Raw genomic sequence first — 14,698 nt, 5'->3', positions numbered from 1 at the left:
AAATGTCAACAAAAGCAAAAAATATTTCCTTATTGTCAAATTTTCTTCAATTTCTTTTTGTTTTTTGCCAAAAAACCCCAAACTGAAAATTTTAGAAATTTTTCAGCTTTCACCATTTTTCTATCTGACCAAAAATAGTTCTGAACCATGCAGAAGTATAAACTGTATTATCCAAGAATTGTTTAATCAATCACACAAAAACCCATTCTTAAGTCTATTTTATAATGCTTAATAATGAATAACTTTTATAAGAGTAAATTTAAGTCTGATGTAAACCACTTTTTGGAATAAATATAGATAAAATACAGCATTGCCTAATATCTTGGAAAAATCTTTCAAATGTTACTTATAAATAAATTGATCTTTCAATATAATCATTTTAATCAAAATATTTTGTTTTAGGTACCTGAACAAAATGATGATTATTATCCAGAAATGGTGGAGAGGCTGTCAAGGAAGAAAACATTTCAGAAAAATGGTGGAGGTAAGAAACGAGTTTTACAATTATTTGGCACATTTTATTACTCAAATGCACAGCTGTTCATTAACTTGCCCCGATACTAGTCCAAACGTTGAGAGCTTAGGTCCCTATCCTGCATACATTTATGCAAATGTTTAACTTAGCTATCATGAGTAGCTCCATTGATTTCAGTGGGACTATCCATATTAGTATAGTTGAGCACATCGTGTTTGCAGGATTGGAGATTTAGGCTTCAATCCAGCAACGAGCTCTGCACTTGCAGAAGTCTGCTTGTGTTGAGCTAATAGCAGGAAACAAGCTTTTGGTTGGAAGTTCTCTTTTCCTGGCAGTACACTTAATTCTGAAAAAAATAGAATAAGCCAATATCTCTACACATCCTTGTTCTGTGTTTTAGTGGTTTAAATTTCTTACTTAATGAACCTTGAAATATTTGAGGTTTTGCCTTGAGGCGCACTGCAGATCACAGCCAATCTAATTCCCTTGATGGACTTGAAGATGGAAATGTGTGATAGCACACTAGCTTAAACCTCTCTTAAGAAGTTTAGAAAATTAAGAAAAAGATAATTTACTCTTAATACACAATGGTAAGGTTTTTAATCAGTAGTTTGCTTCACTAATTTACCAATGTATGTTAATATTTTTATTCCAATAGTTTTTAATTTGTTCTTCATTTATTCTTGACTAATTTTACTGAAGCCACATTGTTGTCTTTCAGTAGAGAGATAAAATACACAGAAAGAAAAAAATGTAGAGTATTAAATAATAATAGTTCAGGTACTGATGACCTGATCCCAATGGGTTGACCTGCTGCTTGGCCAGTCTTAGAGTATATCCATGGGCTACTTCTGCATCCCCCCCCCCCTTCAGGGAGGCTTCTGCCTGAGGCCCCGCCTGCGCTCATCCGACAGCCCACTGCTAGCCCGTACCCGGAGCAGTCCTGAGCCCGAGCCACCCGGAGGAACTCTGAGCCCCACCACCACAGGCCCCGCACAATGAATGGCAGGGAGGGGGGTGGAATGGAGGAGGGAAGAGGCGGGGCCACTACAGCCCAGGCATCCAGCGGTGGGTCAGTGCCAGATGCGCCAGGCGTATTATACTTGCCACCCATGGGTATATCCTAATAAACTATGTGTCATCTTTATGGGCCATATTTTTAAGGTACTTCCTAACTCACTCCAATCTGTGTGTGCAGAGTGAACAATGACATGCTTAAATTGGGTTCTCCTGAAAAATTACTGTGTGCTTAGTGGGACTTAAATGGTAGATAGTCACCCCCTGTGAATGTTGTAAACAGTAACAAGAAACAGGGTTGGGCTTAGCTCAAATACATATACAGTAAAATTCTAAAGATGTCAGTTTAATCTTGACATTCAAGATTCAGAATCAGGAAACATCAGTCTCTGTTTCTGGCACCTGACCACAGCCTTATTTTGAGGGCTTAAGTGGGATACAGGAGACACATGTGTTGGCCCTCTGCACTGGAGTGAACTTTACTTTTTGTTCAGATCACCAGATCTACACAGGCAGATATCTTTGAACAATCACATATTCAAATGCCAATCTTTTGGTAGATAATAATCAGTTTGTGGTTAAAATAGCAATGGCATTCTTATGTTCAGTAACTTATTTTTTTATTTGTGAGAGGTGTGTTGAGAGTGGTGACATAGACTGACCTCAGCTGTTAGTGGTCTGCTTCTCTTTCTATTGTTTCTCTTCAAAGAATTGTTCTGGCAATTTAGTTTTGTGACAAAGTGAGTCTCTTTCAAATTAACACAAATTCCATGCAATCTGTCACAGTAACAAGCATTAGAAAAAATAAACCAACTCTGCACTCTTTAAATTAATTATATAGTATCTGCAAAAGTTCTTAACAAATGAAAACTGTTTTAATAGTGGTTACTGTGACACACTCTGCTGCAGAGCACATCATTTTCAAAGTCTTCCAGTCTATGTAGAATAGTTCCAGAGTCTATGTAGAGAAACTCGGCAGAAACAGCAACAGTGATGGGAGAGAAACACTAGCAAGGGGGGAAAGCAAATATCTCGAAGCTGAGAGGAAAAAGCTTTGAAAATGGTAGGAAGCAGCAAAGGACATCAATCTGAAGGATGAATTTAAAAGAAATTTCTCTCACCCACAAGATGAAATTGTTTCAAATGGAGACTTTTACAGATTAGATGGGCTCTAGAGCTCAAGCTTTCCCTGAAGTTCTGGGAAGTGATAGAGAACAAATAAAGGCAGAACACCCTCTCTATTTAAAACACAGGATAATAGGATTTACCATTCCAGATCAGACCATCCATCCATCTTATTTCCGGTAGTAGCCAGTACTAGATGCTTCAAAGAGAAACCAAAACACCCCATAAAGCTTGTCAGTTGTACAGTGGAGAACATGGAAGATCTGCCTCCCCCTCAACGTCTTATGTTGTACTTACCAATTCTTTGGCTGAGGAGGATTGGATGTGACAACTTCCAGAGCCTGTCAATACAACTTCTGAGTCAGCTACAGTGAGTTGCTACAGAATTATTTATTATATCTCCCTATTAATCAGTAGGCTCCTTACTCACTGGTCCCAGATCTTTATGCCCTTGGACTTAGGGAAGAAACTTGAGTCTTGTCCCTAAATTGTCTGTGCAGTAGCATAAGTGCTTTACTAGACCACTGTGCTGGCTCAAATTGGAATATTTTAAACAATGAAATGGTCTCGCAATTCAGGACAATTTTTAAGTTAAAATATTAGTAAAATTTGTGTTAAACTCCTCTTAACAATTGTCTTAATGTCTCTAATGATAATTAAACACGATATGGTTGACATGATAGTTCTTAGATAAAAAAAATAATTGGTCACTTTAAAATTTGTCTGTTGATAATGACTAGATTGGTATCACTTGCCAGCAAACAAGGTAAAGCATATGCAAAAAATATCCATGATTACTTGATAATAAATCATTTTAATTATTATATTGAAAATTGTGAAATGAAAGTAGCACTGATGCGGAAAATAGCAAAGGGTCAGACTCATCAGATCTCCTGTCCATATGTGCATCACTACTAGTATTTTCGGTTGTTCTGTTCCAGTGCACTTCCCTCATATTGCCCAAATCCAGTAAATAAAGTTAACTAACTGAGTTTATAACTCCATGGAGTCATCCTGCAACTAAGTTATGTATCTTACTATTTTTAAAAGATAGGTATGACAGAAAAATAAAAGCTTTTCTGGACTGTTTTTGTCAAGTTAAAGTTCTAATTATACATTTGTGTTCATTCTGGTTATCCTCATGATGCAAACTGGACTGAATGGACAATTTATTCCACAGTCCAGGGCCTTGTCCTGCAGGAAAGGAATTGGGTTTTTTTGTTGTTTTTTTTTTAAAGAGTAGCTCAGGGTTCTTTTTATGAAAAACAGCACACAGGGCAAGAAATCCCTGTAAGATAAAAGGAATTCTAAGGCTTCAGGACTACATACCTAAGGACAGTATAGGTGATTAACATGTTTGTTACTAACTTGGAAGAGATCTACATTTAAAACATTTCTAATACTTTGAACATCATAGTTCAGCACTGTCTTGAGGCCAAATTCAGCAACTATTATGTTGAGTATATCATGTTGAATAGTCCCCATCAATGTGACTTCTTGGGTAAATGCTACACATGGTGCAGAAGGGTGACACAACACCTGTGCATCACTTAGACTATATGTTAGGCCCCATTACAATTCCCACTGAAGCAATGATTCCCTGAAAGTAGTTGCAGTGTGGCCCCATTTATGTGAGGAAAATGACCCATCAATAACAGATCATTTTTCTAGTACAGATGGATCCTGGAAGTATTTCAGACCAGAGAAGAAAGAAGAAGGTTGATAATGATAGGTAACTGTACTGTCATTTATACACAGAGGAATTAAAAAATAATTCCTAGAAGCGCTACATTTTGGAAGTAAACTCCCAGGAGGCCCTTCATACTAATATCAGGGATGTGCATGATGATTTATAAGTGAATGGTCCATTTTAGATAAAACTCTTCATAGCAGGACAAAGAGGCCTCAATGCTGGAAAGTATTACCATTCAGGAAAGCATATAGGCACATACTTAAAAGTTAAGCCTGCGTTTTGGTACTTTCGTGAATAGGCAGATACTTAAATGTTTTCTTGAATTACAGTTAGAATGAGGAGGGCCACACCATTTGCCAAACAAGCTGACATTAAATACACTTGGTAGAATTCTTTTTGTTTTGTTCATATGAAATAGAAAGTCTGTTGATTAAAAACCTGGTCCCAATATAAAGCTGAGTAAACTGACTTTGAGCTAGTAATCAGTGAAGAATTGAATGAGTGAACCAGACTTTTCCCTTCCCCAGTCCAGAAGCAATATGTGGACCATCCTCCCAGGTGAACCATGATCAGCACTATAGCCTTTGATCTGTGGTTGCATACACAATTTGCTGAGTCCTGCGTGATGGCTGTGGCTAGAAGGTCTGTGCACTTGGTGCACCATCAGCCACGTCTCTGCCACACATGCAATCCTTCACAACCCTGATTAACAGGCTTGCAGAGCCTGTCTTTATAGCATGCAGGAAGATATGGCCTCCCCTTGCTTAACCCATCTGTATTCAGCAACCCTGTACTATCAAACTGCACACCTGGCATGGCATTATGGGCCTCCTATGAACATCAGGATTTCCCCCATCTGGAAAGTACAAAAAGAGTCTATTGAGCATAAAAGAGAGTGATCCAACAGTTGCACATTCACACATTCTGGACAAATTATAAAGTGTTTAGAGGCGGAAAAAGACAGAGAGGATTCTTTGTTGGCATTTGTTTTCTTTTAGAAGTTACTCTAAGCAGTTCTATGTATCTTTTAAATCAGTTTAGAGCAAATAAGAAAACACCTATTATTTAACAATCAAATCTAGAATAAGTAAAATATAATAGCTAGGTTAACTGCTATAGCAGCCAAGGGAACATCAATTATTTATCTAGACTGATTCAACTTCATATTCCACCATATAGTTTTAATTTATATTGTTCACTATATAATTACCAGGCTGGCTAACATCCAGAGACACAAATGCTAGAAAAAATTTTCTCACTCCCCTAATCTTTTTGCATTTTGGGATCCAGAGGCTTAATGGGATGCTTGTATTTTACTTCCTTATTTAGAGGATCAGCTGTTCTTCCTCTAGGATCATAAACTGGTAACCTAACAATTCCTTTCTTCATTTCAATTATTTACCTCTTTCTCTTTTTCCATAGTGATCTGTACAATGAAAAAAGTAACAGTACTGTTATAGCTAGATGAGCAAACATTTCTCTATGTCCTATTTATACCCTCCATACTCCTGATCAATTGGCTGTTAGGATGATGACTAGTTACCATTGTTATGAAACAAGCTTGTTACCCATTTGACTGGATCCTACACTCTGTGGAACTTGAGTTGTAAGGCTCCTAAAGTTGTAAGGTCCAAAATTTTGTGTGTGTGAGACTTAACAGTTCCTGCAGGATTATTTGTCACTGGGCATAAGGGAGAGTGCATGATGGTTTAATTAGCTGGGAGAAGGACTTGTTACTCTTGTCAGAAGAAGAGGTTTGTAGAAGAGAGGGAAGGTAGAGGTATTTGTCCCCAGGTAGAGGATATGGAGGGTTTTGGCTGATGTGGGCACATGGGGCTCTTTTCATTGTGAAAGGATTTGGAGGTAGCCAGGCAAGACTCATGTTTTGAGGGAGAATTGGAAAAGTTTGACAACCTTGTAGTCAGGTTTTCTGTTGGGCTCTTGTTACCTGCAGTTTGCCAGTTGTCAAGAGAAAGGAATCAGGCTCCTTATTCTCTTCTTCTTCTATGAGTCACTGGGCATGAGGGTCTTCTGAGATGGCCACACAGGCCCACACCTTTTCCCTACACTTCAGATATAGGAATGTGAAACAAGGGAAATTGTCTGGGTAGTTCTCCATGTGACTGATCTGTACCTTAGCCCCAGGCTCTTGTAATAGCAGATTCTTATAAGGCCCCTTTTCATGTGAGTGACCTTCCTTACTAGTGTTCTGGCTCAGAAGTATAAGTGTCCTCAGCATTCAGCTGTAAAATTCCCTCAGCAGATCAGGAGAGGAGCCAAAAAGGTGTTTTAAACTATTCTTACTCAGTGGCAAAACAGGAGCCCCAAGGTCATTTCCAAACCCTGGCTACTTCCAACAAAAATTTAATTAATAAACTGGCTGTACCAACAACAGCTTTTGCATTCTTTCCAAGTTAGGAAAAGATTAACAGTGAAGCAAAATTGAATCCATTTAATCTAACAACTTCAGAATATTCCTGGGAATGGAATTCATTATTTCATTGCTATATTTATGGTTTACAGCTAACACCATTCATAAAAGATTTATGGAGAGAAAAGTTAAGACAGGTGCCACTAACAGTTCTAATTCATAATTTTGGAGTTGAGGGGTTGTTTGACATACTTGTCTATAGAAAATAAAACTTTTTCAAATTTAATACATTAGAATTCCTGCATTTTTCTGCATAAAAAATTGCATCTTTGTCATTGTTTCTGATCATATTATTAGTGAAGCTGTATAATATTAAAGTGAGTATTAAAAATGCACCTTAATTAAACTGCAGGACTTATGCCTTACTTAATGTAATGAAGAAAGAGAATTTAAAATGAAGTAGCATCATTGTGTTCATTTGTAAATAACATATTGCAGCCAACTGTTTCTTAATTGCCCAGACTGTTGATAAATAATCCAGTCCTGCTGCTCTCCACAGACAATTTGCTTTGGATCAGAGTAGGCAATTCAAATAACACTAATTACAGTGAAACCCTTTTATAGTGAATTCCTGTTTGCCATGGGGGAAAAAAATTCACTATAACAGGGAAAAGCACTTTTGCCTTTGATTTGTGTCTAAAACATGAGAAAAACATAAAAGCTGAATGTTGTGCTAAATAAAGAACGTACACTTGCATTTAAAGTGCTTATATTTTACTTTTTATGATACAGTTGTGAATTATGTTCATTTTGCATTTGTAATTAGAGGGTGGAACAGATGTGAAAGCTTAGTTTAAAGTGATGTATCCATTAAAATAACCTATGCTGCCAAGTGATTGTTCAGTTTAACAGGGCATCCGTTCACTATAAGAGGAATTCTACTTTATTGGAAGGAAACCAGGACTTTAGGAAATGTTGTCTATATCAGGGGATTCAATGTAACATGGTATCATTGTATTTATGATCTTATGATGTTAAAATGAATATTAAATGAAACAAAATTCCCAGGATTACTCAGGAGGCAGCTAAATACATAATATTTAGTACAGATGGTTGGAAGGCACAATTTTGCTCCATCACCGCATTCGTATCCTTGAACGATTTCAACTGAAGACAGCATTTCTTTGAATTTTTCATTAATCCAGACGTCTTGAAATATGAATTCCTTTTATGTTTCTGTGAGTTTTGGCTAAAAGAACCCCAGTGAATAAATCATATAATACTACGTGTCACCAGCACTTGTGAATATTTCTGCTTTGTTATTCTACTCTCAGTAGAGCACCATTGATTATCAAACTCAGCGGAGAGCATTTTATGATCATATATCTCCATTAGCTCCTAGTTTGACTACCATAGATTTTTCTGGTTAAGCCTGCATTATGTATTAGGAAGCCTATCTCTTCAATACAAAGTTTGATTTTATTCTCTCTAAGCCTAGAACTCTTATTATGTATTATGTATAAAGATTCTTATCTTTTATATGTAAAAATAGGAGCACTGTCTTTGTGTAACTGAAATGTATGCCATCTTTTTTTCCCTTGATTCACAGACAGCATATTTTATTATGAAGATGAATTTCTACAATGAAATGGCTGTCAGGGTAAATATTTCTTCACTTGTTAAACAAATGAAAAGTCAATTGTGCTCTGAATTTGCTTTTAATAAAATGAGCAAACCAGAATATATAAACTTGATTGATATGCTGATGAAAGGGGCGGAAATAGCATATAGTTAAAAATTAAAGTTACACTAAGTAATCATGGTGGTATGTGAAAATTACTGCTGGATTTCTGACTTTTGTATGTAAATTTTTGTATCTTTTAACATATGGTGATAAAAGACAACCCACATGTATGTGTGTGTGTATGTACAAATGTAAACAAATAGTCCTAACAAAAACCGAATTCTCATCTTCGTAAACTATGACTTTGTTTGACTCCTCCAAATCATATTACGATGTCTGTGTCTATAACATCTTTAACTTAACTTTTATGCTCTATTCTTTTGGAATAAATTAGTAGAATTTCTATATATTTATGTATCAATTGTTATATAATATGATAGTACATCATATTAGCCACTGCCACATTTCAACTTTTATGAAATGCAGTAGTTTGATATTCATAGATCATATTAGCCCCATAAATTGATAGGGTGTTTAATTGAATCCATTTGAAAATTCAAATCCATTTTGTCCCAATTAAAATAAACTTATAACAACACTAAGAATGGTTGTTTTTACTAATGTTGTGGTTGCAATCAGTCAGGAAAGAAGTGAGTGGAATAAATACATTAATAGCCTGTAACTCCTTCCAGAATACTTAATGAATAGCCAGACCTTGTCTGATTGGTAAATTTAGGATATTCGTATTCTTTTATATGTCTGATTCTTTCATATGGAAAAATATCTTTTTAAATTAAGCTGTGAATTTCTTTTCTTTTACTTATCTGCCTTTGGCTACCATATTAAACATATTTGCAACTGGTTGAGATGTGGACCAGTGACCCAGTGTTTAGGTGGAGCATGGAAGTTATTGGCTATCTTTGAGAGGAAGTGAAACACAGACAGTGGTCACAACCTTGATCCTTATACTGCAGGAATACAGATAAAAAACTAAGAAAAAATAAATAATTTTAACGTTGTTCAAGATCAATCAATAAGGAGCTCCCCCTAAACCTCTCTTTCTGCTGCTAGAAACTATCACTGAGAAAAATTTTGATAAAATTTTAATAAACTTTCTTGGCATTTTTTAGATATCCTACAGAAATACTTTGAAACAATAACTTCCTAATTTTCCTAATAATGTAAATCTACCCTCGTACTCCATTTTTACTTTCAGAATAGGAGGAGATGCAGAGTAAATAAGCATCTCATTCTTTTGAATTTTATTAGTACTACACAGAGGAGGTAAGAACACAGCAGACTTTATGTATCATTGTGAATTTTAGTGCTTTTGAAGGTTCTGGATTGATAGCCTTGGATAAAGAAGTTCTCTTATCCACAGAACAGGTACATGAATGACAGTGCAAGCTTCTCTCATGAAACCCCTGCCAACATGCATCAGCCCTGATCTAAAGAAACCTCTAGGTGGCAAGGTGTGGTTCAGTGCCCAGGCTTATTCGTCTCTCATGAGATGGCCAACAAGGATGGCAAGTAGCAGTGGTAGTTTGTGCAATATGGATATTTGTTCAGTAGGAACCAGATTGGGACCACAAAATTCATTTCACACAGGTTACTGAGCAGCTATCATCTTTTGTCTTGTAATGGACAGTGTAATTACTTCATTAGCTGATAATATTGCAATTATCTCAGACACTGCAGGAAGTAAAGGAAAATGCTCTGCTGTATGTGCCTCTTGTAAGAGAAAACATGGATACATGTTAGTGCATAGCATGGCCCTGTAATTTATTTATTCTGCTGCTGCAGAAGCAGTCACCCAGCTAGCAAAGTCAACACAAGTTAATTGACTAACTACATTGGCAGAACTGTGCTGACCTCATTGATGATGTAATCAATGATTCTTTAGACAAAGAAGGATGCAAACAATCCTGGTATTTCATTTAATAAAAACAAAGTATAATAAAGTTTGTCAAAAGGAAACTGCAAAATCTATTGTATCCTTCCACAAGTTATTAGCGGTGTAAAGTATTGTATTCCTGGGCCATAGGGTCCCAGTCCAACAATACACTTAAGCACACCTGTAACTTTAAACACCTGAATAGTCTTTGGAATGAGATCATCATTCACTTCTGGCCTCTTTATTCTGCATAAAAGGGCCAGAGGTGTAAAAGGGCCCTAAAAGCTCCATATCTGTATGGGGGAAGACTTCCCTGATGCAGGAACTGCAGAAGACAGGCATAAGGCTATCTTCTAAGGACTCCATCTCAAGCCCCAGTGTAGAGGGTATGTTGGGGGCTGGACTGCTGCAACATGCAATGCCATGGAGATCCCCATAGCGCAGCTTTGGGAAGCTGTTGTAACAGACCCCTAAGGCCGTTTGGTTACACCAGGGGCCTCTATCACCCTCAGAGCAGCCCAAGGTTGGTAGGGCACAAGAGTGACTTAGCCCAAGTTAGTCTCCACTTCCTCTGGGTTGTGAGTTCAGTGCTGCTTCTCTCAAAGGCATAGCACAGAATCTCACCCTTGGTGCACATCCTAGGTGCTTAGTGGGAAATCCTACCCCCTTTGCGAGAAGGTTCCAATTGCCTAGAAATACATATTTTGTTTTTGTTTATTGCTTAGTTAATAGCTATTTTAAAAATTTATTTTCCATGAATCAATTTTACTTTTTGAATATTGGGCTATAATATATTATTCTCTTTCTGTTTGGATAATTTAAGGTTGCTATGAATTTTCAGCAACCAAAGTAATCCCCTCAAAATATAATAATAATAATAAAAAAATCTCCATGAGCAGATGGCTTTTGATATATCAAGGTTTTGCCATTTGTTTTAGTGCTTAAAATAAACATTATTTATAAGACCACTTACATTTTGATGTTACTTAATGAGGAATATGCATCATTGATTTGACTAGCTTAAGAGGTCATTTAGAACTTGCCTGTTAACAAGCTGTAATCTGCTGAGCACACAATGACTTTGTTTAAAATTATCTGTTTGGTGCTGATCAATGACAATAATTGTTTTGTACCAATCCCTGTTGAAACTTGATAATTACTTTGAAGGGCATACACACTTGTCTTTTTTTAGAAGTGTTAAAACATTCACCTTGGAATTAAAAAGCATTATGATCGTATAATATTGTACTCTCTTACAAAAGCAAAATTGTTTTTCGAGTGATGTCCCAATGGGTGCTCCACTGTAGACGCTGCAGCGCCTTTGCGTCTGGAGTCGGAGATCTTCAATAGCAGTGCGCATTGGACCGTACATGCGCACTGCACCTTCTCTCACAGCGCACGGGAAATATAAATAGCACTGTGCAGTCTGGCTGCCCTCAGTTTCTTGTCTACTGCCTTCGGTCTGGATTGGAAGTCTTTGCAGAGCTCTTTTTGTCTCATCTAGTCAGATATTCCTGTTCAAATGCCTCATAGATAGGTTTTCATTCTTTCTCCCCCTTTCTCCTCCTAACCCCCCCCCCCCAACCCCAAAACCCCATATTTTTTTCCTTTTTCCAGCCCTTAGTATAGTGTAGCTTCTCATTCTCTCACTTTTCCCCCTGGGGAAGACTCTCCTCAACTTTATGCCTGGCTCACCTAGCATTAAGAGGTGCATCACCTGCAGGGCCTTTTTCCCAATAACTGACAGCCATGCACACTTCATTCGTTGCCTGGGTGAGGAACAGGTTTCTCAGAAGTGTTACTACTGCCAAGACCTAAAACCCAGAGCAAGAAAGTACAGGGACATCAGATTAAAATTCTGATGGAGAAGTCCTTTCGTCCAGCATCTGATCCGGCCTCTTCCTCCTCCCCGAAGAGACCTGCACACTCCTCTAGCTTGACTGTTGACCCTCATTCCCCATGCTCCAGTAAGAGACAAATATCGTCTGACCGAGCTGAGGGACGCAAGAAAACAGCCAGAATGCCATCCCTGGCTAGATCTGTCAGATCATTGGCTTCTGAGGGGGGTCCAAATCTCTTCGAGAAAATCAAGCCCCAAAGCCTCAAGAGCGAGGGACCATTCCAGGGCAGGGGTGTCAAATATACGGCCCAGCCCACGAACCTTTTTGGTCCGGCCCGCAGGTGGCCGGATAATGCCTGCAAACCTTTTTATTCTGCTTTTTGTTGCCACTGAAGGGAAAGACGCTGTGAGTTGCCGCCAAAAAGGAGGATTCAGCGCAATTTTTCGGCGGAGGATAAGTATGGCCCACTTGGATTACATTTTATTCCAGTCTGGCCCGCCATAGAAAATGACTTTGATATCCCTGGGCTATTGTCACCACCTTTGGTGTGCGTTGACCGAAGCCAGCCCTCTATTTCAGCAGTGGCACTGAAGCCCTTCATGGTGTCGAGACACCCAACTGCACCAAAATCAGCGCCAAAGAAACCTGCTGCTCCAACCAAGACTTTGGTTCTGACTAACACATCAGCACCAACCAAGACTTCAGCGCCGACTAAAACTTTGGCACTGGCCTCATCCTTTTCCCTGGAAATGATAAGCCTCTTGCCTATCGTGAGAAACACATGGTGGCACCATTCACCACAAAAGCACCGTTGATCCCACAAGAGTGCAGATACACTTCCGACTTAACAGTATCTGATACTCCTTAGTCCCCACTTCTCAAGGGTGATCCAGTGTGAGACACTGCACCCCTATGTACACCCTTATGGTGTGATTATGTATTATTCATGTTCACCCTTTTAGTGTAATTGTGTATTGTTTAATGCAGGTGTCTCTTGTAAGATGTTTTTGGAATGCTCATGGCATACTGAACAATTATTGTTATAGTAATATGTTTGTTGCAATGTCATGTGTATGGTTATGAGACTTTGCTATGTAATATTCCGAAGTATGTGTCTCATGGCTTGAGACAGATCTAGACAAAACTCTACAGAGCAGAGAGGCCATTCACACCTCACTAAGGCATGCATAAAACAAACCCAGTTCTTCCAGGAACAAAAGGACCAGCCGGAGCATCAACAAAGGAACCATACATGGACACCGTTTTTCACTTGACCCCGAAAGAGGGCCTGAGAGGGTGGCAAAGGAACATGTTAAAAAGGAGAGACATTTTGCTGCTCTCTCTTCCACTTCCATCTACAAACACCACCAAGGAACTGAAATGCCTATCCAGGGGAGAGCCTGGCTGGAGGTGGACCAGCCAACTTGGGGTGAGAATCATTTAAGACTGTAAGGTTGCTGAAAGTGGGAAGCTTAGTTTAGAATGCGATTTGCCTTTTATTTATTTTTGATCAAATCTGACCTGCTTTCCTCTGACTTGTAATCACTTAAAATCTTGCTGTACTTAATACATTTATTTGTGTGTTTTATCTAAAGCTATGAATGTGGTTTAAGGTGTGGCAAGACTCCATTTGTAGTGACAAAGCTGGTGCATATCAATTTCTTTGATAAATTGATGACCCAATGAGCTTGCAGTGTGCAGCGCTGAACATTGTAAGACAGCAGTTCCTAGGGTTGCATCTGAGAGGTGTTGGCTGGGGTCATACAACTGCATAATCCCAAGAATGGCTGGCTAAAAGCACTCACTCACTTAGTTGAGAGCAGCTTGCTTGCTGTAGGCTATACATGGGCTGATCCAGGAATTGGGGTTCACACGGAAGGGCAGAGTAAGACAGGCTCCAAGAGTGAGGGATTGAGGAGAAACAGCAATACACCAGTCCAGCTTGCAGAAGGGAACATCACACCCAGTCCAAGCTCCATGGTCACCATCAAGCCGTGCTTCCTTCTCTCCCACAGGAACAGCACCCCTCTTCCCAAGTGATGTAGAGGAAGAAGAGGAAGAATATGCTGAGTCTGTTGCTCCATCAATCTCAAGTCACTTACCTTCTACTCTACAACCTTACCCAGCAACATCTAAAGGTACTCAGTCCTGGCAAAGTCCTCATTGGATGCAGCCACATATCCCACTACCACCCAGCTGGACATACGGGGACCCTTATGCCATTTGCAGGGTTCAGTTTGGGAGCTCACCTACTCGTCAAACCACCCCATGTGCTACATCTATGCCATCTTCAAGTATTTCAAGACCTCCGGAAGAACACCCCTCACAGGCCCAACAAGAACCAGAGCCTGAGTACAAGGAGGAACACGAGGATGAACAAGCGGAGGAAACACTGGTCCTCCTCTTTTCATCATCCTCGCTGGATGAAGCTGTTATGCCTCCACATCCTACTGTGGCTGAAGACTTCTGGCATTTCCAAGAACTCTTCCACAGAGTGGCAGATGAGCTAAATATTCAGCTTGAGGAGGTCAAAGACCAACAACACAAACTGATCGATATTCTTCATATCCCCTCAATGACAAAAATTACACTACCAAT

At 38.8% G+C, this 14,698-nt stretch overlaps 1 protein-coding gene across 2 annotated transcripts in view; it reads left to right on the top strand.

Annotated features, from left to right (window-relative positions):
- SPATA17 (spermatogenesis associated 17) overlaps nt 1-14,698 on the top strand; it is a 155,558-nt gene that overhangs the window by 6,595 nt on the left and 134,265 nt on the right. For both annotated transcript variants that reach the window (XM_067565404.1, XM_067565403.1), the window contains exons 3-4: nt 403-484; nt 8,291-8,341. In XM_067565404.1, the coding sequence (XP_067421505.1) occupies nt 403-484; nt 8,291-8,341 (133 nt within the window). The remainder of the gene's footprint in view (nt 1-402; nt 485-8,290; nt 8,342-14,698) is intronic.

This window comes from Emydura macquarii, unplaced genomic scaffold (genome assembly GCF_026122565.2).
Source record: "Emydura macquarii macquarii isolate MOO-44397 ecotype Brisbane River unplaced genomic scaffold, CSIRO-AGI_Emac_v2 contig_2676, whole genome shotgun sequence".
NCBI classification, from domain to species: domain Eukaryota; kingdom Metazoa; phylum Chordata; order Testudines; family Chelidae; genus Emydura; species Emydura macquarii.
This window is presented reverse-complemented; position numbering and strand designations above follow the sequence as displayed.